The sequence below is a fragment of the Columba livia genome, chromosome 8 (assembly GCF_036013475.1).
Source record: "Columba livia isolate bColLiv1 breed racing homer chromosome 8, bColLiv1.pat.W.v2, whole genome shotgun sequence".
NCBI classification, from domain to species: Eukaryota; Metazoa; Chordata; class Aves; order Columbiformes; family Columbidae; genus Columba; species Columba livia.
The window spans coordinates 7,010,819-7,036,651 of NC_088609.1; the positions used below are offsets into that span (position 1 = coordinate 7,010,819).

Genomic DNA, 25,833 nt, shown 5'->3' on the forward strand with positions numbered 1-25,833 from the left:
AGTGTCCACCCAGAATACTTCTAAAGGAATTTGGAGAGGAAAATGGTGTTAACCAAATTGCATTCAGGAGATCAAACAGAAGGACAGGCTTGATACTTTTTTCATTTAAGGTGGGTGCCAGATGTACAATGTTTCATAAAGTTGAGGCATATTAAAGTGATAAAGAAGTGGAAAAGCTGCTTTTGAAGTGCAGTATTTCTTTACCTTTGAAGAAGAGCAGCTATTCATAAGTCGAGAGCGTCATTTAGGACCTGCTTGCAGATAGCGTCTTCCTCAATGTCTGCATGTAATGGCTTGCCCTGTACTTAATTAACTTGCTGACTTGTGGGTTTTTTAATGTGGATGGGGTCTGTGTGATGACTGAACTCAAGCTGTATTTCATGCTGTGACTTGTGTTTAATACTTCTGCAAAGTTGATTTTGGCTCATTTCTGAAGCTGTCTTAGTGGTGAAAAGGTTTCTTCATTAGGACCTAGTTCATGTTTCAGATAAGGTAAATTAACTTCGCTTAAAAGAAATATTCATACAAATTTGTGTATAAGTTAGCATGTGCAGACTTTGATATTTTAAAGAGAGATATCTAAAAATTCTGTCAGAGACCAGCAATCAGAACTGCTTACAGAAACAAAGGTATATGGGCAAATGATTTGAGGCTGACAGTTTTGTTGAGGAATAATGCTTGATTTAGCTTTGTAACTTGTAAATAAGACAATTGAAAACTGAAAGGGTATTGCTGAGACCAAAAAGCGTTTAATAATGGATAGCTTAGGAAAATGTGAAATCTGTTATGCAGATCCATATAGCAGTATGATAATTCACAGGTATGGCACATTTGTGTTATGCTAAGTCAGATAGACATAGAAATCTAGTTAGCCTGTGTTAAGTGATACTGCTAAAAAGGGAAGCTTACTTGATAAATAATGCAAGTGGCTGACATGAAAGATATCTTGCTAAGCTATTGCACCCACAAAACTTTTGTTAAATCCTCATTTATTTGTAAACAAAAGTGTATTTCAGGAAAGTTGAGGGTTTACAGTAATTGTTTCTGCTGTGTGTATTTTAAGCTAGCTCTTATTGTTATGATTTAGAAAAAAACCTGTAGTTTTACGTACTTTTTTTCTTTTCACTTTTTTCTGTGAAGTGATATTCTTAAGTGAACAACGGAATCCGGCACTAATGGAGCTTAAGGACGTGGACAGAAGTGAGATCTCTCCAGAAAATAGGAAAAAAGATGGACTTCCCTTGCTGTTTTGAGATGGATGTGCTGGAGTTTCTGTGTTGCTTTTAGGTGTCAGATTTCTGTGTAGACTGGTACTGAATGTCACGGATATCTTCCTGGTTTTACTTGTCTGAGTGAGAGAGGGAAGATGAGGAGAAGTGATGGGCTTCAGCAACTGAAGTTTTTGTTGCTGGTTGCTTTGCCTGGTGTCATCTTTCCCTATTACATTCCAGGTCATTAATGGAACAGGATATCTTTTTTTTTTTTTTTTCCCCTGGGGTAATAGGGTGTGTTTCTGTGATCTTATCATTAGACTAGCTGATCTGTATATCTTTGTGGCTTTTTCTGTATTTATGATTCTCCTAATGTTGGTAGAAGTGCTTTGCTTACAGGAAGAAAATTGCAATCTTTTGGAATTAATAATTGGCATCTTCTCTAATGCAGAGGAGATTGGCTTTTTTAACATAATAATTCCTCAAAATAAGAAAATGCATCATGGAAGAGAAAAAGGGATCTTGCTAGGTTGGAGATGCCATTTGCAAATTGTGTTCTCTTTTCGAGGATGGGGCTGAGCATCCAATTGGGTCCCAGAGTGAATTAGTGTTGAGGTTGCTTCATTCCTCAGCGAGGGAGCTGGCTTATTTGGCAGTCTCTGTGGTAGAGCAGCTTCACTGCCTGCTATTCAGTAGCTTTGTCAGATTTATGGTGTTCATTAGCCACACACAGCTCAGCTGGAAAACCCTACTCTATTTGTGGAAAAACTAGATTCTTAGATCAGAAAGGTCCCGCAAATCTCTATGGACAGTTGCATTTATTTGGTAGCTACCTTTTCTGGTTTTGTTGAGGTTGTTTTTCTCTTTCGGAGGTAGTGGAAGATAAATTTTATAGCTTATTAAAATAGCTTAGCTTTTATGTTATAAAGCTTTTCCAAAGTATCCCACCTGCCCAAAACACCCTAACCATGTTGTGACTAGTGACTTCAGTGATATTTCAACAGTAAGGTACCAATACTCTGTTTATGATGCGACTGACTCTCCCTTACGTTTAAATAACATTCGTGACCAAAATGGACTTTTCCAGCTTGATGAGCTGAATATGAAACTAACTGAAAGACTAAAGTCTTCTTGAAGTGCAGCCAAGGTATTAGCTTTTTCAGCCATTCTTTTAGCAGGTCAGAGGTAACTCATTTCCTGGTAGTGTAGAATGGGGAAGTGAATTACTCATTTTGTGTGGGGGGGTGTTTGTGTTGGTTGTGGGTTTGTTTTTTTTGTAGTGTTTGGGAGGGGGAGAGAGAGCTTGGTTTTTGTTTGTTTGTTTTGTTTGTTTGTTTTTAGTTATTCACTAATATAGATAATCTTGGCTTTGGAATAACACTGAAAGATCTGAATATATTTAGTTAAAATACACATATAGATATATATATATATATTTTTTTTTAACTGTAGAAAAATTTATGCACGTATTCATTTATTTCACCAAACTCTTTGCAAGTCAGATTTTCCAAATTCTTATGGACACTATCAGTTGAATCTCTTTTGGTGGTGACATCATGAAGTGTTCCAGTATCACCAAGTATCAAAACACGATGACACCCTTTCTCAAAGACTTAGCAGGGCTGGGAGAAATGGATGTGCATAGGGCTTGCACGTTCCCTCTTTTCTGTGCTAGGAGAACATACCCCTGCAACAAGTTGATTGCTTGAAGTGATGCATTTTAAAATAGCTTTCTGTGATTATTCTGCAGTATCTTCACTGTATTTATGATGAAGTAGAATGGTTTTCTTGGGAGGCTTGAAGCCAAATTTTACCACATCTTTCTAGAAGGAAATATGGGGAGATTCAGACATGTTTAAATAGATCTCAAGGTGTGGGGTTTTTTATAATGTTTATCTGCTCTGTTTGAATCTAAAAAACTTACAGAAAATTCATTTCATCAAGAGAGTCAGAAATGAAGTACACTGAGTGGTTTTCATTCTGCTTGATCAATATATTTGGATATATTTCTTTCTCTTGCAACCTAACACACTTAGATTGTTAGTGTCTTTTGTGTTTTCTCTGAACTACAGAATCAGAATAGGGGGAAATTTGGGGATCATCTAGACCACACTGTTGCTTAGGGCATGGCAAAAATGGTTTATTAGTAGAATCAGCTTTATCTTCACTGCGGCTTTTTTATTGTTTCAAGCAAGGCTACTCCCTGTTTGGTGTGCAGCATCCGCTTGTATTGCTTAGGTTGACAAATCCTTGTCCAAATTGTAACTTAGGCTGCTGGTCCCAAATGTTTAAAAACTATTCCTCTGATCATTTCAGTTCTCTGTATCAGTCATGGCCTTTTTGATGGTTTTTTGTCTTATTCAAAGTGAATCTTGTGTGACACTAGAATGCTTGTTTTGGCCAAGCTGTGTATTTGTTGTGGTGCTGAAATAATTATCTTTTTAACTAAAACTCTATAGGCAGCAATACAGGGCATGACAGGGTCTCAAAGAAGCATTGTATTTTCATTCAGATGATGTGAAGAACTAGAGAATTAGCTTTCCTTGGTTTATCCAGAATGGTTAATGTCTTGCTCAAGAGTAAACCAGTGCTATTGATTAGTCTGGGGCAGAAGATCCGTCTCTGTAGAAGGGGGTAAAAAAACCCAAAAAACATTACTTTTGTGCAAAATTTAGGTCAGAACTCCTACAAGGTTTCCTGCCAGAGGTTGCCAGAAAACAGAAAAGCTCACCATGTGGGTGTTTCAGGATTTGAGGATCTTTGCTTTTCTTCTAATTGTGATTTCCGCAAGACTTGCACTACTCCTGTGATGGTTTTGGTGATCCTAGGAAAGCAAATAATTTTCTAATCAGTGTGCTAAGACTGGAGATTTCAGCTGTTAGTATAAACTGAAATAGTGGTTCATAGTGGATTTTTTGGAAGGTGACAGTTTCTGAGCTTTTTCAAGGTAGAGTTAACATCACTGAATGGTCACATAATGGTTTTTGTATTCCCAGTTGTGATACCCTGCTGTCTCATGGTGTGGAATTTCTTGCATTTATAGCATTCTAGGATTACTTTTTATCAGTTAAAAGATTAACAAAAAGATGAATGTATCTTTGTTTTTAGTTAGATGAACCGTTAAACATCATGATTTCCTTAAGAAATAGCATTATCTGCTGTAAAACAGTAGACTTACATTCAAAACACCATTCTCTATCAAATCTGTATTGTGTACACACTCTTTCCTTGCTCTTGCTTCTGTATCTCTGTATTTAAATAAGTTTTTAGTGTGTGCATCCATTGGTTTGTTGGAAATGAGCACAGCTGCATTTCATAAGCTGAAGGATATGTTTGAATAATAATTATCAAGTTATGCACTGAAAATCTCAACTATCCAAGTAGAATTTGGATGGGATATCACTTGTGAACTTACAGTGCTGAGCTAATCTTAAAAATCCTGCTTGACAGACTGTATCAAAAGCACACTGGAATCTTTGTGTGTGGGGTAGGTTAGCTGGACTTGACTCCTAAATACTGAAAGAACCAGTAAATGCTGTTATTGTGTCAACGTTTGGCCTACTCCTAGAAGCACATAAAAATGGTAAGATTCCTAATGCTTTCTGTGAGATCTGGAAGAAAATGCTTCCCCCTGCTTTGACCATATTTAGCTGTTCTCCCTTGGCTTCAGTGTCTGCAGCTTTTCCATGCCTGTGAAACCATGCAGAGCAGTCAGCATGGGATGGGCATCTTGTGCCTTTACTTGTTTAAGGCTAGCAAACTGTCCAGGTTTGTGTTCTGCTTTCCTGGCATGTTGATATTGCCGCTAAATCCAGTGTAGAGCAAAAGGATATATGCACATTGTTAGCAGTTAATGATTTTTGCATTCCTTGCTGGAGACGTGGCTCACAAACAAAATAGCATGCCCCTACATCCTTAGGAAGTAATTGGAGGAATGATTTTATTTACTTGGTTCCTGGTTAAAGTTGTCACGTGAGCTCTGAAGACTTTATCATTAATATTTCTCCTGCGGTTTTTCTTTTCTCCTGTTTTGTTAAGAAGAATTTGAGGCTTACCTTCACCACTATTAGGGTATACAAATGTTTTTGCATAGCTGGTTCTCATGCTTTGCCTGCTCTGCTCTTCAAATTCATGCTTGAGCTACATCTCTGTGCCTTTTTGTTGTCTTCTGGAAAACATTGTATTCTACATCAGTTATACAAATTCTACAAACTGTAGATATTTATTATGTTATTCCTTCTTTAGAGCAGATCCTTTCATCAATAATGTAGATAGGTGGCTTAGAAATAGCTCCAGCAGAGTTCTCATTTATACTGTCCATTTAAGTGAAATTGCATTTAGTTTTTCTGGCAATTCAACTGTTGTTAGTACATAAGAAGTGAGGTAGGTATATCAGAATTTCAGGCCTTCAAATAAATTCCTGTTTGCTATCAGTACCTAAAGAGACAAGATTTACCTGTAATCTACTGTAAGTTCATAAAAAAAAAAAAAAAAAAGGAAGTCTGATACCATCTTTAAAATATACTATCTTTCCTCATTAAATATCCACTTCAAGTTTTTTCAGTTGAAGTGAACGTATGCTTGGTCATTGACATCTGGTTGGGCCAGCTGGCAAATCCTCTGTGGATTTATCTGGTCATTCTTGAAGCTTTAAAACAAGGTTTCAACATCCATTTGGCTTGTTGAAATTCTGGACTAGTGTGCATTAACTTGGATTTGCCAGCTCCTGTGTTGTGTTTTCTTAAGCAGATGCTTTGGTGCTCAGCAGTTGCTGACTGGTCTTGGGTGAAGAAAAGTGTATAATATTAAACTACTGGTGTTTGGGTCTTTACCAGCTGTCTCATCATTTGCCTGATTTACTGAGGTTCTTCCAAAGAGTTAGAAGTGCGGGAAAGATGTGGATGCTTGGATGGATAAATGTTTTCTGTATTGTTTGCTTGTAGAAGTTGGATACTCTGAGCTTGACGCACTTTCGTGAGCGAATGCAGGGGATAGTGGCACAAGCAGAATAATCCAGTGCTCTTCCAAAAATATCTATTGCAGTTCTGCATAATAGTCATCATACCAAACATAGGCAATTCTTGTGCTGTCAGATTTTCTTCCTGTTAGCACCATTTCTATAGCAACAGTGCAAACTTCCATATAGATGCATGATGTTAAAAAAGAATAATTATAGAGAATTATTGTTGAAATTATTTCAATAATTATTGTTGAAATGTTGTTACCACAGATGTTATTGGTAAAGACTATACTAGTCTCTCTGAAAGTTGGATTTTAAAACTACGATATTGTGTGTCTTGTTCAAGAAGGATCCTCATCGTCTATTAATGACTTTAAAAAACATGGTAAAGTGATCTCTCAACAGTATTTTCTTCTTTCTGAATGAAAAAGGCATTCAATGTGGGAGGAGTTTTGCCTTCCTTCCCCTAAAAGTAAATCCCTTTTGTCTTACTGTACAAAGAAAGTATATGTATTGAATCTTTAATTCTGTGGATTTGGATGCTGTTACTCAGCAACAGTTGGCACTTTGTCATCTCTTGCTTGTTAAAAATCTGTCCCTAGGATGGTTTGATCATGATGTTTTTGACTTGGCTGTTCACAGTCTTGACTCTAGCACTTAATGCCTACAGAAGATTATGCGATGAGTTTCATGAATATGTGAGTTTTCTTTACATCCATGTGTGATGCGTACTTTTACATGGAATATTCAGTTTGGATCCTCAGTATCAGTTTTCTTCACCAGTGTTTCTTACATGTCCTTTTGGCGTTGTGGTGATTGTTGGTGACAGAGTTCTGTAGCCTACTGGCAGTAGCAAAGTTTGTGCTGTCAGTTGTTGTCTCTGTTTCCAAACTTGCAAGTGTGTGGTTGTGCACAAAATTTTATTTAAATGCTTTTCCAAAATCTTTTTCCTGTGAAGTACTTTTTCTATTGAGGGAAGGTATGCCACCCATATGGGTCTGTTTGTAGATTAAGGTTTTCTTCAGGTTTGTCTTCTGGAATTTTTAGACTTGCCTTATTTAAAACGAAAAACTAAAAAAAATTAAGAATATAAAAAGCAGCCTCTAGAGCCTTTTCACAGTGAGCATGTTGCGATATTTTTGCTGATGCACAGTCTATAATAATTGTTCGCATTATTCAGAAATGAAGCAAATATGTGGATCTGAGTAGCTCCGTAAACAATGTTTGTATGTTGTAGTCCGTGGTGGCAGCACTCGGTGCTCCACTGCTGCATGCTCTTAGGTGTGACTTCCCTGTTCAGAATGTTGTCCACAGGTGTATTCTTCCTTCCACCGATACTGTGCCTGCACATCTAACCCATAACACAAATATTTTGCAAACTGAGCATAAATTAATCAACTTGACATTAATCATTTACTGTTCATCTTGTTTGCGAACAAAATGGATAGCTATAGTGGTGGGGGTCTTGGAAAAGCCAGCTGTGGAAAGATTATCATCTTAGAGAACTACCTAATTAATTGTCTGCTTCTAGTTTAAATCGTTCCTATTTATTTTCTTTGCTCTCTTTTTACTTCTTATTCATGGAAACAAATATCAGCAGTTCCTATCTTTCCAAAACGCCTCTAGGTTTTGATTTCTTCTGTGTTGTGTGTTTGGGGTGAGGAGAGTTCCTCCTCTGGTTCCTGACTGAGCAAGTCTGGATTTCTTCAGATATTTGAAGAAATGTTGCTCACACAGGCTAAACTGTCAGTACTTTCTGTGCTAAAATAATTTGCTTCCCTAATGCTTGCTTACCCTTTTGGTGTATGAGAGGAAAAACAAACCATACATCACAACAGATGTTCAGTTGGTTCTGACAGCAATTGCAAAATACTAACCAGATCCAATGAAATAAAACATTATTCTGCACAATGTCCTTTCTAAAAGAACTGCAAAACAGAATGGAGGCTTATAGGTCATTTCTGATGAAGCTCTCAGATCGTGATAGTCTGTGAGCAGAAACTTCTTCAGTTCTTGTGCACTGATTTACTTAGTGAACCTATATTTTGTCTTACAATGCTCACACTCTGCCGGAGAGGCCTTTTGTTAGAAGAAAGCAAACCGCTTGCAACCCCAGGCGAAATTTAAATGGCATGTGCACATGTTCACATTTCTGGCTTACCCCATTTGTTGCCTGCAATGACTCTTTCCTTCTGCTTCATTCATGCCTGCATTGTGTGAGGGCTGGGATGTGCTGCTGTGTGCTTGCAGCTGTGTACCAGTGCGAGAGCTAAATGTCTTGCCCTGTGGTGTGGTATCTACCAGTTAACTCTTGGCTACGAGGCACTTCACTGAGTCTAGCTGGCTTTTGAAAGGTGGAAGTCAGAACGGTAAGGGTATCCTCCTTATTCATATGTAATTAATTATTTAAAACTTCCATTTTGAACTGAACTTCTTTGTTGTTGCAGGCTGATTACAAACTGAGCTAGCAGTTTGATTTTTGTAATAGGATTTGGTAAACAAGTAGCTTGTGACCTGTGGAGAGAGATTCTTCTGGATTTTTGAGGTTTTTTTGTTATTGTTTTTTTTTTAATCTCATTTGAGGAAATGGAAGCAACAAGTTGTACCAGTTCTTTAGATTATAGAGAGCATAGTATTGGGTACTGGAACACCATGAAGAAGGGATCTTGATAGCTGGAAACTGAGTAAGATATGAGACAGAGCCTTACTATGTATTACCTTAATGCTACCTCTCTTTTTTTTCTCAACCCCCTGCCCAAGTCAGAGAAAGAGGTTTGTAAAAGCAGCAATAATATCATTTTGTTGTCCTGAATGTGAGCGCACACGATAGTGAAAGTGCTCTATGACTAATGTTGTCTTAAAAAGAGAGTAATAATTTCACTTAGTTGTTTGTCCAGGTAAACCTTTTCTAGAGTAAGAGAAGAGAATCAAAATTAAGGGCCATTTTAGATTGAGCTTTTTTTTTTGTATTTTAAGTTTCATTGTTAAACCTAATAAAATTATTTTCTTGTTCTGTTTTTTGCAATTCTGTGGGTTCTAATTTCATCTGTCTTGGAGCTCCGACAGCTGATACTGCTGTGATAGTTGTGCAACAGATGCTTAGGGCAAGAGTGGATGTGTGACATAACTTTGAGTGGTGGAGTTGTATGAGTACAGAAGTGCTTTGAGTTTGCAGCAGGGCTAATCAATGAAAAAAGGAGTCTGTGTTACTGGGTTAGCTATACTGCTGGTGCAGGCACCATATGACACAATTTCTTTCAGGAAGGAGCCCAGTATCAATTTAAGCAGCTATGGTTTTTGGCTTCTCATACAGTTTTCTGGAGGCTGTTCAAGAACCTGATTACTGTATTCTGATTTGGAGCATAAAATTGCATTTTATTCCTACTCCTGGTTTGTGCTCCTGATATTTAAACACGGCAAGTGTATCCTTGTGCAGATTTCAGTTTGTTAGCGTAAGGTCTCCTGGTTTCCCCTTCTGCAATGGAGTCTTCAGAGAATGTGGAAGCCTTTCTCTGCATATATTTGACCAAAAAATCTTTTAGAAGCCAGGTGACCAGAACTGTGTGCAGTACAGCATCAAGCTCTCTTATGAAATGCTGTGGAGGTAGTATTTGTCCATAACTAATGCAAACATCTTGATCTCATGTCACTACTTCATGCTTACAGCATTGCTGGCAGTCATTTCCAACTGATGTGCTGAAATTTATAAGAGAAATTTTATAGGGATCAGCCCAAATTATCCTTTAATGATTGACTTTCATTTTTCAATCTTCTATCCATCAGATAGTGTTGCTTTCCTGTATTTCCAAATGGTTTATGACTCTCAGATTTGTACTGGTGTTGCATATTTAATAACTGTTAGTAATCTCTTCCTACTCTAGTATTATGCTCCTCTGTCTCTGTTTTCATCAGACCTCTACCCCACGCATGTCTTCTGCTAGTGCGTCTTATCTCAGTCTTCACTAGTGGCAGCTTATCAAATGCTTTGCCAAGATTCATTAGTCTGACTAGAGATTTTGTAGTATGTGAAATTTTAGGTATGGGATTTTATTTTTTTTAATGATAAATTTCCTGCAGGAGGTTGGGGCTGTATTAAGTTGCCTGAGCTTTTATTTCATCTCTATTGTAGAAATGATATTTTTATCAGTTTGGCTATCTTATATTACCTCTTAACACTATCATGCTTAATGAAAACTGAGTTAAAGCATGTGTTTAGGTCACTTTGTTTTTTCTTTTTTAATGCTGTGTGTATACTATCTTATTTTGTCTTCATTCTTGAAGTGCCATAACCTGAGTTGGGTTTTTTGTTTTGTTGGGTCAGGTGTAAAACTGAAGAATATAGTTTGGAAGATGCAATTTGTTTGACTTGAGAAAATCGTCTTTCGTAGTTAGACAAACCTTCTTTTCCATGTCACCTATTCCTTGCTGACTTCCTGCTTAATTGTAGGGCTTTTGTGTGTGGGGTTTTTAATTATTATTTTGGTATGAAGGGTGTTCTCTGCTTTTGCCTCTTAGATGATAAGCTTTCTTCCCGTCTTTAGACATGTTTCTAGCTTTACCTATCTGTGCATAGCTCTCATGGACTCAGGTTCTAATGGGGAGTAAGTAATAAAGAACAGCGCCTTCTGGGGCAAGAGAAAGACGTCATGGATTTTTCTGTAATTCAGGAGCATTAAAAGCTTGGTGGTATGCTCAGACTACCTTGCATTTTTTCCCACTGTGGTACCTGTAATGACTCTTGTTATCACAGCACAGCCTTGTGCTGCTTCCCAAATCTTTCCTGTTGCAGAACAGACAACGTGCAGCCTGGCAAACATTACTTTTCCTTCAGTATTGGGTAGTACGTGCCTGTGCTAACAGTCTTTCTGTGCACAGGTCTTGTAGGCATGCTGAGGTGCACGTGCACCAAACTGCAGGGAAGAACTGGGAGTGTAACCAGCCCTTGCCCTGACGGTAGATGCCATGAGTACTTGTATATGCCAATGTGGCGCAGACCAGCAAAAGGTGCACTTGGCATGTGAGGCATCTGCCCCAGGGGTTGGGGCAGCAGACTTACCTGGATTCCCACTTGCTCAAGGGGAAACGCATTACCAAAGTGAGTCTCATAACATCTACATAGTGATCTTGTGGGCAATGTAGTCCATATGCCATTCATCTAAAAAAATATATATGTATATATCAGACTAAAAGGTATTTCAATACTCGATGCCTTATAAAGATTAAGGAAAAGGCATTTAGAGAATGCATTAAAGTGGCAGCATCTTAACTTCGCTGTATTTATTTTTGTTGCATTTATTTTGGCCATATTGTTGTGACTTTCTAGCAGAAAGATTTTACCTCAAAACACTGAGAGCAGTAAGCACGCAGTAACCCCACATCCAAAACCACAAGCATTACTGAGTGTTCTTCGTGTAAGGTAGGAATTACAGTATGAAAAATGAGTAATAGAGGCTCACTCTTGTAGCCCTGAATGTTGTGGAACTACAGATTATTTGGCCTGCTTTGTATTTAACAAGTTCTGATCAAGTGGGCAGTGAGGCACTCAAGTTACCGAAGTGGTTCCACAAAGTACCTCTCAGACAGAAGAATCCACCACCTTGGTGCATATTGTGCAAATGTGATAGTTGCTTGAGGAATTTGAATTTCTGTTTCATTGAAGCTGCTAACTTATGTTAAGTAGTTAAAAACAATGTTAATTTAGAAAGCGTCAAGCAGTGCTGGAAAAAAATACAATTCTAACTAAGAATCAAAGGGCTCACGTCCAGAATTAGAATTTAATCAGTCGCTTCAAGATTTCACTGAAGTGTTTTGAGGTCATGGTGTGGAGTAGCTGAATCTAGCTAGGCTGTACTATGTATGCATGAGGAAGTGAAGATTCAGTGAAGGCCGGTACACTTCTGTTCCTTATTTAAAAATAAATAGCTTTTTTTTTTGTACTGTCTGTGAAAATACCAGTGAGAGTTCCTGCAGGATCAGGAGCTCAGTTTGATTTAGTCTGGAACTGGTCTTCTGGTTTTTACAGTGCTTTGGTCCCCACAGTCTTTGGTAGTGGCTTTGCATTCAGAGTTGATGATTAATACATCGAGGCACTTATGTTTTCTTTGTGGGGATTTGTGATCAAAACAAATGACATTTTGTACTGCTGTAATGAATGTAAACAAATGAATGTAAACAAAGAGGCTCTTAGTCATCATGACTCTTGAGCCATTCATAAAATTGTGCTGTGGCTATGATTCCTCAAAGCTTTTGTACTGTTCTGGACAGGAAGTTTTTAATGTAATTTCAGGGTAGTCTTTTAAATTCTGTTTGTATGGTATATTTTGGGGGTATTGTTTGACCCAATATGAGACAAGAATATCCCTGGATTTTTCTGTGGAAGAGTTTCAGGTTTAGGTGAGTAAAATATTCTCTAACCAGGTTCTTTTACATATTCCCCATATGGAGGGTGTAACATTTAATATTAAATTTACTTATCTGAACACAGAGCATGTTGCACAGGATTTCTGATTGAGCAGAGTGATACAAAATATGCTGAAATCACAATTCAAATGCAAGTTACACTTAGCAAAATATGGCAATTGCAATATACAGTTCAAACACAATAACAGTGTGGTCCCTGCTAGTGGTCTCTACAGTATGTTCACCACCGTGTATTGGGTGTTCCCACTCTCCAGGAAGGAACATGTGAGTTGAAGCCTGTTCCTCTCTTAGAAGTTCTTTTGTCAGTTTTAGTTTTTCTACGATGTGTTGGGCTCAGCCGTGTACTTACTCCCCACATGCTCGTTGAGGTAACTCAGGAAGACATTAACTTTTTTAATGAACTCAGGGAGCAACATTTACACCACTGGTTGATTCACTCAACTGTAATATAGTCAGGCGAACTGCTCGACTGACACAGCTGTTTATCTAAAACAAAGGCCACCCTCTGGTCCCCTTTGTGCTGAGATGAAGTCAGGTTCTTTGCACCAGCCGTGGTCAGTCACACCCTGCATTGTTCGGAGCTTCACGGGCATGTGGCTCTTGCTCATCTTCACCCAGCTGCCCTCCTTTTTGGGGGTTTATAGGTCAGTTGCTGGAGTGGAATGATCATCAAATACAGCCTTGGGTGAATTGCAGAAAAACTCAGACGCATTGAAGACAGCAGATCCTGGTTAGTCTAGACATTTTCATTCTTTGGGTATGACGAATCTTTTTATCAGTATTTTTACTTTGCTTTTTACTGCACAGTATGCAGGGCATGAAGGGCCAGTAAGATACTATATAGCGTGTCCAGGCTTCAGGCTGGCATAAACGCATGCTGAAGTATTTTATGCATCGTATAAAACACCTTCAATTCCACATTTAATGCATCTCTGTGCACAAAGGCATTTATTAAATTGAAGAGAAACAGGCTGGAAGTTCACATTACTCAATGTAATTCAGTTTTTGTAATTTGATACACAGGGTACGCAGTGAAAACTCTGACTCGCTATTGCAGTGTGGTAACAGTCACTTCACAGCCCCAGCGATGCTGCTCTGAAGAGCTCTGCTGTTGATCACTTTCTGATATTGCTGTTTGCTACTTATTTTGATGTTGAGTAGAAAGGTAGTATAGCAAGCAAATTATTAAATTATTGCAGTGTTAGGATTTTTTCAATGTTTGTCTTAAATGATACACTGGCGAAAATTATTGCCGTGGCTTTTCATTGTTAAGGGAATGGTGATGTTCTCAAATCTAATGCAGCTTTCAAATGTACATTTTGAATGTTGCAGTTTCTGGAACTTTAAAGTTGATAAATGCTAGTTTGTAGCGGTTTGGTACTAATTCTGCCCTATACTGTATCTCCACAAAGCCGGGGCGGGGGTGGGGGGGAGTATAAATGTATTCAAACATACTATTGTAATGCAGCAGTGGTTACAAAATTAGCATTGTACCCCCACTCCAAAACCAACAAACAAACAAAACCAAACGCAAACAAAACAAAAACCCAAACCAAACAACACCCCCCCTTCCCCCCCCCCCCCCCCCCCCCTTCAGTTTTTACTTTTCCTTCATCAGAAGCATTTTCTCAATTCTCCCCTTTGTTTCCCTCTGTTAATATGGGGAAGGGGAACAACTGAATGATATGTGAGATAAGGGGCAAATATATGCAATTCAGTTTGGCTTTGTATGATACAATTATGGGCCATCTAGTATGATGAAATTGTACAGAGTTTCAATTTTCCATATAATTACAGTGCTTAAAAAAATACAGATTTTTAGAGGGTAGTTTTTTCAGCAGAGGAGATTAAATTGGCACAAGAGTACCATTTTGGACATATGGATAACCTGAAACTGGTTTTGGAGATGCGATACCTCTGTCCTCTACTGTCACTACATAAATGAAAGTTATGGCATGTAAGTTAGAATTTTATTTCCTTGCTTTTCAGTTCAGTTAATGAAAAGCCTATAAGAAAGAGGCATTGGGAAGCTGAGCATTTGGAAATATTTCACGAGACAATCTGAAGTGTAATTGATAGGAAGGGACAGGACAGCAGTGACGCAAGCCAAAGATGAGGTATTTTTTACGTATGGTCTGTTAGTAGAACAACAGCTAAAATCTAAGTGCAGTTAGGTGTATATTTAGCGGAGGAAAGACAGAAAGACAGTCTTAATTATAGTGTATGGGCTGGGAGTATAATGTTCAAGTGAAACGTAGCGTCTTCTGTCCTATGAATGTTACAGTCCCATCAGTTTTTTAGAAAACAAAACAAGAGGGTAGCGTGTGGATGGCTCAACATAGGTCAGAAGGGGACTATTAATACCTCCAAATACTTAGAAGCTGTAGTGTTTGAAATTTGCAGTGTGGCTCTCTTTCAGTTGCCCTTCTTTTTGTATTGCATTCCTACAATGACACTTTAAAGTTATTGCTTTTTTTGAGGATGTTTTGTTATTTAAATATTGCAGTTTCTTGGCTTGTTTATCTGACCTACCTGGTACAGGTCACTTGGAGATAGAGCTTTTTGGATTACTTTATCTTGTTTATTTCATTATGTAGAGATTTTAAGTATGAGATACTCTAATACTATTTTGTCATATGGTATTACGCAGTTACCTGTCACCTCCATTTATTTGCAGATGTCTAATAGTTCTGAGTTAAACTACAAACCTAAAGTGAATTTCAATAATAATAGCAACTTTGGAAACAGTCACACTTGTTATAGACCTATGAAAACTGATTTTTAATTGTTTTCACACTAGAGGGCACTAACATCTCGTGAAATTTAAGCCCAAGCTGATTTTTACTCTCTGTAACACTTAGGTACTGGGTAGTCTTACTGTTTTGGTAATGGGTGCCAAAGGTTTCCATTTCTTTGAAGCCTTTTCTCTGTAGAAATGAAAAGTAATGGTATTCTTGCAAGGATGCATTAAAATTTGGTTTGTGGAGTTTTTCATTGTGCGTGTGGTTTTTTTTTAACAACAATAATTTGGGTAATTTTTGGAGAAAATTGTAAATTTCACTTGTAATCTTAAATTGCTTTTAATGCAGTAATTTTCATGTGAAGCTGGTGAATAGGTATATAGATAGGAAACTCAGAAAACTTCTTATAAAAGTTTTCGGTTGGAGTTAATATCTGGAATATACTTTTTAAAGCTGGTAAACAAAGGAAAATAATTGTAGGAGAATGGATGTTGCAGGCCTATCTATAAGTTAGAGTTAATGCATGCATTTACACATTGGTACCTGGTATATAGAAAATAGTATGAAAAAGAGTATGAAAACCTATACTGCCTGTAAGTAATGTGTCATAACGGAGCCTTCAATTGTTTGTTGTTTTTAAGTAATTTTAGAATGTGTGTTTGAATCTAAAGTTTGTTCTTCCAAGTGGTGTAGCAGTTTCAAAAGTACTTTATTTTTGTTATGGATTTTAGATGCTGAATCTTGTTTAAAACATGTGAATGAAATGGTTTCTGATTACTTTTTGTAGGAATGGTTATTCAGTTGCCTTGGAGATGATCCTGCTGCTGTAAATGCAGGGCTGAAGATTAATGGTGTGGGCAGTATGGACCTAATGAACGGACAGTCAAGCAGTGTTAATATTGCGGCTACTGCCTCAGAGGTAAGGGTTACAAATCTCAGTTATTGGATACTTAAGACTACAAATACTCATTTGAAAAAAAAAAACAAGGCACAAAACTGTAAGTTTTTTCTTTTAGCAGATTTGGTGCAGCAGACTTTTGGTTTGTGAGTTGGTTTCATGTGCCTCAGTTTAGATGTAAATCACTTACAAGTTCTGACCTTTGTATAGCAGAATAAAGCATGAGCAAGCAAAAGCCAAAGCTGCCTTTTTATGTTCTCTTCCATCACATCTAGACAAGAAGCTTTTCTTTTCAAGCTTGAACAATAATACTCTTAGCGCAATAAGCTGGGCTGGCAAGGCCTGTGGGAAATGTTCTGTTCTTTGACAGGTGTTTGTGTGTGTATTGCAGGGCGGTCTGACACAGTAGCGCTGGAATAAGGTTGTTCCCTTTGTCTCTTGGGCCATATTCAGGCACTGGTGTGGGTCACCTCCTGCCCACCAAAGTTTCTGCCCTTTAGAAGCGAACAGCTCATGAGTTAGAGGTGTGTGTATCAGCCAAGCAGTGGGGATTGGCCTCCTGTGCTGATGCCTGTTATTTTGAAGTTAATGTAGTTCTCTATTTGTCACCTACTTGTTAAGAGAAAGAAAGGGTGGAGTGAAGTTTTACGAGAACTTTTTGAGTTCTTTTTGCTAGGATCAGGTGAGGAGCTGTTGAGAGTTGTGACTGATTCCTAAATTCTTAGCAATGGTGGAGGGTTTGCAAGACATTGTTGTTTTGTTGTGTGTGGTTTGTGTTTTGTTTTTTCTTTTCCAAAACTTTTTTGCAAAACACTCCCCCTTGCAAGTGTTGTGGTTGGTTGTTGTGTTGTTGGTTTGTGGGGTTTTTTGTTGTTAATGCCTTGTAGTACTGGGATGAAGGGAACTGAAAATCTGCCTTCATATTGAGTGATCTTTCCAGATGCATTATTTGTCTGTCTTCTTTAGGGTGACTGAATATATGCTTTGACTTGTACAGATATACATGCAAACATAAGGTTTCTGCTCAGGGGAGACAGTGAGATTTATTGCTAATGCATATTGTTTTTATTGCTTTTTTCACAGTGTGAAACATGTTTTTACCATAGTGGATTTCAGTTTGTCTCTTCTTTTTGTCGTCTTTGTTTCTCTTTTGTTTAAAAGACAAGATATTCGAGAACTCTCCAAAGTCAGTAGTGCTGAGAGCCACAAAGTCCTGAAAACAGTTGCTTCCTTGAATGAGCCTTTGGACTTACAAAAGATGGTTGTTTTATTTATGTATTTACTGATGTGCTTTGATAGCAGAGCTGCATGTGTTCAATGCACTTGCATGTGCAAATGGGAAGCACCATAAAAAAAGGTGAAAGGAAAACCGGAGTGTTGTTCTATCAAAAAGGAATCAATCTCTAGCACAATTTCAGAAGCATTGTGAAGATTTAAACAAGAAAGCTGGCATCAGTCTCCAAGACCATTGTTTGTTTTTATTATTGTCTGTTATTATTCTTGTACTTCCTTTATCATTGGATTATGAATCTTTGACCATTTGTTGGCATGCAACTAAAAAAAATTCTTGGAGGAAAGCTCTCGTTTTACTCAACAAGGTAGTCTGGAATGTTTACATGGTGACTGATAAAATCTAATAAAATATATGTTGGCAAAGCTAGGTGAATCTTTTTCCGTCAAGTGTGTGGGTTTTTTCCGTATCTTGACTAACTGGGAGGAAGCAGGACTTGTAGCTAAAATGTTTCTCTAAGTGTTAGTTACTGAAAATGACTGGTTTGGCTGCTTGGTTGTTTTCAAAGTCAGGTTTTTCGGAGAAGTGGGACTGTTAAAAGAACCTAACTACAACTGGACATGATTATTAGATGACGATATATTTTCTGTATATGTCCTTATAACCAAAGTGCCTTAAAATGGGCAGGAGTTTATCTGAGCTGGCTGAATTCTTGATGGGTTCAAATGTTCTTGTTTCTGTGAGTGAGAAGCAAAGTCCAAATACATCGTGTAGCCCTGAAATACTGCCTTGTGAGGTCTTCAGAAGCACATTTGAACTATTTACTGGCGTCAGTGACTATGTGCTATCTTCCCTCCTGCCGTGGCATCAGCAGACACCATGCAGGTGATAAAGATACATCAGTCTCCAAAATGAGACAGACACACCTTGCTCTGTACTTGGTGTGCTTGTTCCTTTTTAGTCAAGAGTTTGCTTTACACCAGGTTTCTGAAAGTGAGAAGAAACTGAGAATCAAGAAACATGCGTGGGTTTTCAGGTCTTCAGAGGAGAGTGCGGGGCAGAAAAGCGTTTGCGTGCTGTATGCCTATTTCTGAAATAAATGTGCCCGGGGTTCAGATGTGACGTGTACATCTGAATGTGACATCTCCATCTCCATGCAAAAAAACTCCTCCTTCCTTAATGACTGACCAGAATCTAGATTTGCATCTATGTACTAAAGGAAGCGATTACTCCTAACATATATTGTTTTCATATGAAGCGTATGAAAGCCATGTATGAAATGTTTGAAACCAACATGAAATGATAATACAAAGTGTTAATTTTTTCTTGAACCATGTTTGTCTTTTGCAAGGAAGCTAAATGTATATTGTAGATTAAGATTCATATTCTAGGATCTGGTATTTTTTGCAAATGTGAATTACTAACATTAAAAACCAACCAATCAAAAAACCTAAGACGGTTTATTTGAAGTGCCTTCTACAGGAATACATACGTAACTTACAGCATAAGTTTTGTACATTTTAACACTTCTGAGAGAAGCAGGAAGAGATTGATACTGGTCTTTGATGTTAACTGTTCCTTTGGGACAGACCTTGTCTTTTTCCTCACCATAGTGGCGTTTTTTCTGTTTGAAATACAGTGTGACTGTATTGTTATTGTTATTATTAACATTCCTGTCAAAGAAATTTGAATTTAATTATGCCATTGGTTTACAAGTCTCTGATTTTTTTAGTAGTCTTTGTCAGGAGAAAGCACATCCCGTGGTTGACTTTTAATTGATAATTTGTCCATCAAAAACATTCTGTGAACAGTGATATTTGTACAGAAATGTTGTTTATGAGAGTGTAAAAACCAAAAGAGGAGAGAACCAAAATATCCTCAGTGTTTTTGTCTGTTTCTTCAGAAGAGTAGCAGCTCCGAATCCTTGAGTGACAAAGGTTCAGCTGAACTGAAGAAGAGCTTTGATGCCGTGGTATTTGATGTTCTAAAGGTTACACCAGAAGAATATGCGGTAAGCAATTCAAGTAATTTTTGTTACTTCATGTGGGAGTCGTCTTGGCTACTTTTCCCTCTGCTTTTCCACTTCTATATATTTTTTGCCGAACTTCGATTGCCTATGAATTTCAAAAATGGATCCTACGCTATTAGTTCTTCATTGTCTAAATTATTTTTAATGTCAAGTGGTCTTTTTGGGCTGTTCTGTTGAGGCACTTTTCATACTCTTGTATGTAACATAGACCAAAGATTTCCAAATCTGTATGATACAGCTTAATTCTAACATGCATATTTCAGTTGCAAGAATATACTTGACCTGTACTTGTTTTTTACTGGAGATATTTTAACTTGGTTAATTCTTATGTCTAGGGAATGTTTTCTTCTTTTGGGTGCCATGGTAGAGAATGATGGGTTGGCTATCCTGCAGAACCAAAACCAAATGAGTGAAAAACAACAAACAAACAAAAACCACAGGAATATTTTTTTTTTTTTTTTTTTTTTTTTTTAAATCCTACTTGTAGAGGTTAAGATGACAGATGGTCCCTTCATTTCAGTGATTCAAGTATGTTACTAGAAGGATTGTTGACAAGCTATTGCTTGTGCTACATTCACTATTTGATTGATGAGATTCATGATGAGTTGGCCTGGGGAGATTATCAATATGTAATAGTATGTATCACAAAATATTCCCCTTAAGTTTGTTCTATTTTTTTAATTGTTAATAATTATTTCAGTTAATTATTAATGGCTAAATTTATTTTAGTGAGCACACTGAAAATTTAAAGCATCTGTATTGTGAAGTGTTACTTACACATTCAATTCTTCTTGGTTAGTTAATGGGATTTATTCCTGACTGAGGTCCAAGTCAGGTAGTTTGGGTCTCCTCTTTACTCCTTTGTCAGAAATAGCTGGGTAATGAGTCACCTGCATCTCATAGGAAGATTTTTGGGGCTGGCTGTCCTTTTAGTTTTATCTTACGATTTCTCTACATAAAGGAAATTTAAGGGAATTTGGGGCTAGGGGCATGAATTCAAGTGGAATTATGTATTCAGGCCAGAACAGCTCCAGGTTCCTTTGAATGGCTCTGCTATTTAGCTGGTGGTAGATGCTGTTGAGCAGCAGAGCAGATCACTTAGTCTCTGTGGAGCTGCTGTCACTCACATGGACGGCGAAATAGACAAAGGTGCTTTGTCTTTAATTTCATATTCCTTTTGCTCTACTAAATCATCTGTTCTGTGCAGAAACCTTTTACTTTCATGGGTGTTCAAACTGTGACCTACTTAGTAAATCTTGGTTAGATAAAAATCTTTATTAAAATCCAGTGTTTTTGCTGTCTTCATTTTATGCTTCGAACTGGGTAGAGTTCCACTCACAAACAGGAATCATTTCACATCACAGTTATGAACCTGTGATTGTATTTTTTGGTGTTTTTACTACTTGGTATAATTCTTCTGTTTTCTCAGTTCCCTGAATTAAAACATCTTTACTCTTAGCCTTCTCACTTTTAGAGTTTCTAGTTCTTCATATTAGATTTTGCTTACTGTAAATGGATCTGAAATGTCTTATAGAATTCTGAACAGTTGAGAAAAGTTGCCAGTAGTCAGCATGTAACCCTTTGGCAAGGTTATAATTAATTTCATTTATTTTTCAGTGTTTCTGTATTCAGCTGTACTTCTTCATTAATGTTTGTTTCCCCGGGCAAGTCTGTCTGCTTTCCCAGTAGGCCTTGCTTGCTTCGAATGCTGTTTTTTCTGATTGTTCTTGCTGAAGGTTGTAGGAATAAGTAAACTTGCCCAAAACTTGGATGCCGTGGAGGAAAAGTACCTTTGACCCTTATGCTTGTTTTTATTATATTGGCCATTTCCTTATTCCTGTTTTTAGTCCTACCGTAACAGATAAGTTATAAATTCTTCATCTAGATTTTGGTGTTAATGTGAAGCGTAGCAGAGTGACACAGTACGACCAGGCTCTTGAGGATACCAGCACTGAGGAGAATGCAAAACTACGTTAGTAAGGTTTTAATTATAATAGTGGGTCTGTACCTCTCAGGTTGGACATAGATATGCTACCAATTGCCTTTTCAAAGTATGAGAAAACTCCTAGTTTAGTGACAGTTGTTGTAAAACGGATGCAGTGCAGACTACTGACATCTGGGACTTAGTGAAGGCTGAATTCTATTACCGGCTGCAGAATGAATACTGTTTGGAAAAAAAATGTTTTTTGAAGTGGTGAACTGAGGAAATAATTTGTGGGCTGTGTAAGTGCCTTATTCATGGAGAGGAAGGATAATGTGATAAAGCCGGTAAAAAAGCAATAAAAGCAAGTTGTTGTACAATTAGACAGCTGTCTAATTAATGGTTAGGAAACCTTGGCTTGAATGAAAAAGAATTCCAGTGCATAGGTAGCATAAAGATGAGAGTTAACTGATAAAATTGACATCAGTATTGGGAGGTCTTATCCTGCACCTTCTATGGCATGTTTTATTTTGATCAAAATGGGTCACTGTGTACAGATGGGACAATTACAATTATAGTAGAGAAAGAGGAGGAAAAACCTGAAAGATGATTAACTTTGAGAGATACTGGAAATAGAATTAACGTTACCAGTTTCAGTACTGATATGAGAGACACAGATGTCTTTTCAGTTCCCACTGTTAGAGACGTCATTGTTACTTCTAAATGCGATCTGTTTAGTCAGTTAGTGGGTAACAGACAAGTTGGACTACAAAAGCTATTGCTTGTAATCCTGTATTTTCAAGAAGCTGCTTGCCAAGCCAAAGAGAAGCCGAAGTGTAAATATTTTTGGTGATTTTATTTCCATATTCTTCCTTTGGCAGTCATATAACACTGTCCTGAATGCACAGTTGGTGTGCTGTTTCATGTAATGGTCCTTTGTTCCGCCTCCTAACAACTTTCTAGCAAAAGTATGCCAGCCTTCCAAGGGGTCTAGTTTGAACAGTAAGGGGAACTATTATTCTAATAGATGTATTACAGTCCATTTATACTGTTGTTACCAATCAAGTGTTTTAAGTCCGTTGTGAGGTTGAAGGCTGCTTTAGAAAGGGCAAAGTTATAGCTGAAACAGGTGGGATCTTCAGGCATAGCTGCTGCAGTTGCAAATTTGTAGTTTGCTTTGTCCCCTGCAGCTTACAAATCCAAAGTTTCCAGGGGATGTATTGAATGCCTGCATGTTTCATAAATTTTGGGGAAAAAGGATTCTATTTGTTGAGTATGAAGTAGGACACATTTGTTTCCTGCTAAGGATTCTACAGACAGCTTCCTAGCAGTAGCTAATAAGGAGACTGTCTCTGTTTTTAAATACCTGCTTTTAGGCTGATCACTGCTCACTTCTTTTTAAACAGCTAAAAGCCACAAAACAAGTTGGTGCCAGGATTACCCAGCGGTGTCTGGCCCTGCGATGGAGCCGTTGTGTGCGCAGGGCCGGCAGGGCTGCAGTGAATGCTGTCCCTTTTCCTTGAAGGGAGAAGTGTGGTTTGGAGTGGACAGGACAAAATTTGTGGGGGAGAGGGATATGTTAGCGGTGCAGTGACAGTAGAAAGGGGGGGCTGGTGAGACTGAAAGAAAAAAGGAAAATGCTTTGAGGACCTGAGCTCCAAATTAAGATGCTGGCAAACCTCAGGTTGAAGAAATATTTATTTTTTGCTTTACAGTAAATTCATATTCCTTAGGCTGCTACTGTTTAATTATTTGACTGTTTAGCACTTTTTGACTCACTTTTCCATTTTATACTTGAACTTAGCCACGGTGGTGTAAATATTTGAGGTAGAATTAAGGGAAGCGCAGCTGTATAAATCCGTTGCTTTTTTTTCCCACCTAGTTATCTAAGAAGGATTCTTTATTCTTTGCCCTGGTCTGTGAAAGCGCTACAAAGTGCGTTTGCATTAAGATGTATGTGCGTTTCTTTTCTTCTTGATTCCAGTTAAACTTCGTCAACTGGATGCTGGAAAAAGCAATATTGCTTAATTTGGAAACAATATACAAATAAAGTTTATTTTTAAAATGTTTAGGTGAAACAAGGAATCTTTCTCAGAGGCATTCTTAAAACAGTTGACTGTCAAGTTACCTCTATCTGGAAAAAGAGCATGAGAGTGTTTTGTAAAGGAAGCAGGTCTCGAGTTGAACCATAGTGCTGGTGTAACAGAAGTGCAGAAATTGGTCTTGAGGTGTGTAGGGTTCAACGAACGCATTTTTTGCTCCCTGGAACAGAACAAAAATAACTTAAACTGGCTTGAGGTTCTCCCGAGGAGACATTTCTCTCTTGTGCGGGATTCTGGCAGATTCACCGTCCCCTTGGCGGGTTACCGTGCAGCTACTGGTGTGAGCTGTGCTGCGCGGCTCCTGGCAGCGATGTTGGTTTTGGCCTCTCCTGAGCCTGCTTGTCGGTGGATTAGGGAGTTTGAGGCAAGTCTGTCTGCATCTGAGAGCGGTTTGGGGAAAGTACTGGGCCCTGGGAGCTTGTGATGAAAAAGAACTTCTGCTTGTATGTGTTCCTCTTAGCTTTATTTTACACAGGAATGCTAAAGAATAAGTGTGTTCCCAGTGAGAGCAAGAAGAAGCAACTTTGTCATAGCATGTGGAGGAACTATTAATGATAAAAGTTCTGGAGCAGACTTTGTGAGAAAACAAGTAGAGTTTCAACACAGGAACTCTTATCCCCCAGCGTTCATCTTGGACAGCAGAATTATTCTCTTACTGATGCAGTGCTTAACAGAGGCTTAGCTATTTTTTCAGTGAGGAAAGTTATTCTGGCAGCACAGAGAGACAGTGCTGAGCCAAGTTGGAAGGCTTAAATATAATTCCTTCTAAAAATTCAGATTAAGGAACAATTTATGAAGTGCTGCTTGAACCAACATGGCTTCAGGGAAAATCAGATTATGGCAGTGTTCTTCAATAACCAAAATGCAGGCATTTTATTTTTTTCATCTCGGACAGAACCTTAGTTTTTCTGTTCACAATGAGAGTCTCTGTCCAGAAGCTCTATGGGAAGTGCACTGTCCTCATGGTAGGTACAGGGCAGGAAAACCTGCAGTACAGCAAGTAGCCCGATACAAGCAGTTCATGCTTGAGAAGGCCTAGGGACTAGAAAGGCGGGATTATAGTCCAGATCAAATGCGAACTTTCATATGGGGGCACGGAGAGGAGCTCGATGCAGTGGTGTGAACTGCACCTAGGAGTTCTTAAATTACGGGGTTTTATGGGAGAAGGACAATCCATATGTGTTCACAAAGAAGAGAGAGAGAAAGAATTGGGGAGCGTTTTAAAATATCACTTCATTGAACTCTCCGTATTTGTCAAAGAAGCAACATGAGATGTGGTTCTTAATAACCTGGTTGTAAATTTTCTTGCCTGACAACCTTGTCTGAGAAGAGGGGTAACTCTCTTTATCTGTATATGAAACAGTGTGTTAATTAGTATTTTGAAATACTTGTTAAGCAATCCAACATCTCAACACACAGGAGGGCTACATCTGGAATATTGTGTCCAGTTGTGGGCCCCTCAGTTCCAGAAGGACAGGGAACTGCTGGAGAGAGTCCAGCGTAGGGCAACAAAGATGATGAAGGGAGTGGAGCATCTCCCGTGTGAGGAAAGGGTGAGGGAGCTGGGGCTCTTTAGTTTGGAGAAGAGGAGACTGAGGGGGGACCTCATTAATGTTTATAAATATATAAAGGGTGAGTGCCATGAGGATGGAGCCAGGCTCTTCTCAGTGACAACCAATGATAGGACAAGGGGTAATGGGTACAAACTGGAACACAAGAGGTTCCACTTAAATTTGAGAAAAAACTTCTTCTCAGTGAGGGTGACAGACACTGGCCCAGGCTGCCCAGGGGGGTTGTGGAGTCTCCTTCTCTGGAGACATTCATAACCCGCCTGGACGTGTTCCTGTGCGACCTCACCTGGGCGTTCCTGCTCCAGCAGGGGGATTGGACTGGATGATCTTTTGAGGTCCCTTCCAATCCCAAACATACTGTGATACTGTGAGGACTAAAATATTTTGCTGGAGACTGTCCCCCAACAAGGTCCTGGAACTACATGCAGAAGCTCCCATGGCTGTGCAGGGGTGACAGTTCCCCTGTGACTGCCATTCCAGTGTCTTAATTGCAAGATGATCATTCACTCTTCTTTAAAGGATGCTTTTCTCTTGTAGCATTCTTCTAGTGATTGTGGATTAGGCAATATATTAGTCTTATATTAAAAACATACCTCTTCTATTCATATTCTAGAATTGTTATCTAGGATCTAGGGTAAACATAAATACAAAACTTCCATTTAGCTCTTTCATTGCCTGAGCAATGAAGAAGTTCTTTGATACCTGTAAATGAATTAAACAGGCTTCTGGAGAGGCAGAAAATATCAAGT

The 25,833-nt window shown here is 38.3% G+C and overlaps 1 protein-coding gene across 18 annotated transcripts in view; it reads left to right on the forward strand.

Annotated features, from left to right (window-relative positions):
- Nucleotides 1-25,833, forward strand: part of RALGPS2 (Ral GEF with PH domain and SH3 binding motif 2) — a 157,242-nt gene that overhangs the window by 43,698 nt on the left and 87,711 nt on the right. For 8 of the 18 annotated variants that reach the window (XM_065071752.1, XM_065071745.1, XM_065071759.1 and 5 more), the window contains exons 2-3: nucleotides 16,120-16,251; nucleotides 19,344-19,472. In XM_065071752.1, the coding sequence (XP_064927824.1) occupies nucleotides 16,195-16,251; nucleotides 19,344-19,472 (186 nt within the window). In that variant the 5' untranslated portion in view covers nucleotides 16,120-16,194. Of the gene's footprint in view, nucleotides 1-5,757; nucleotides 8,541-8,601; nucleotides 13,322-14,580; nucleotides 14,709-16,119; nucleotides 16,252-19,343; nucleotides 19,473-25,833 lie in introns of those variants that run through there. The other 10 variants (XM_065071747.1, XM_065071756.1, XM_065071744.1 and 7 more) reach the window with 6 other exon arrangements.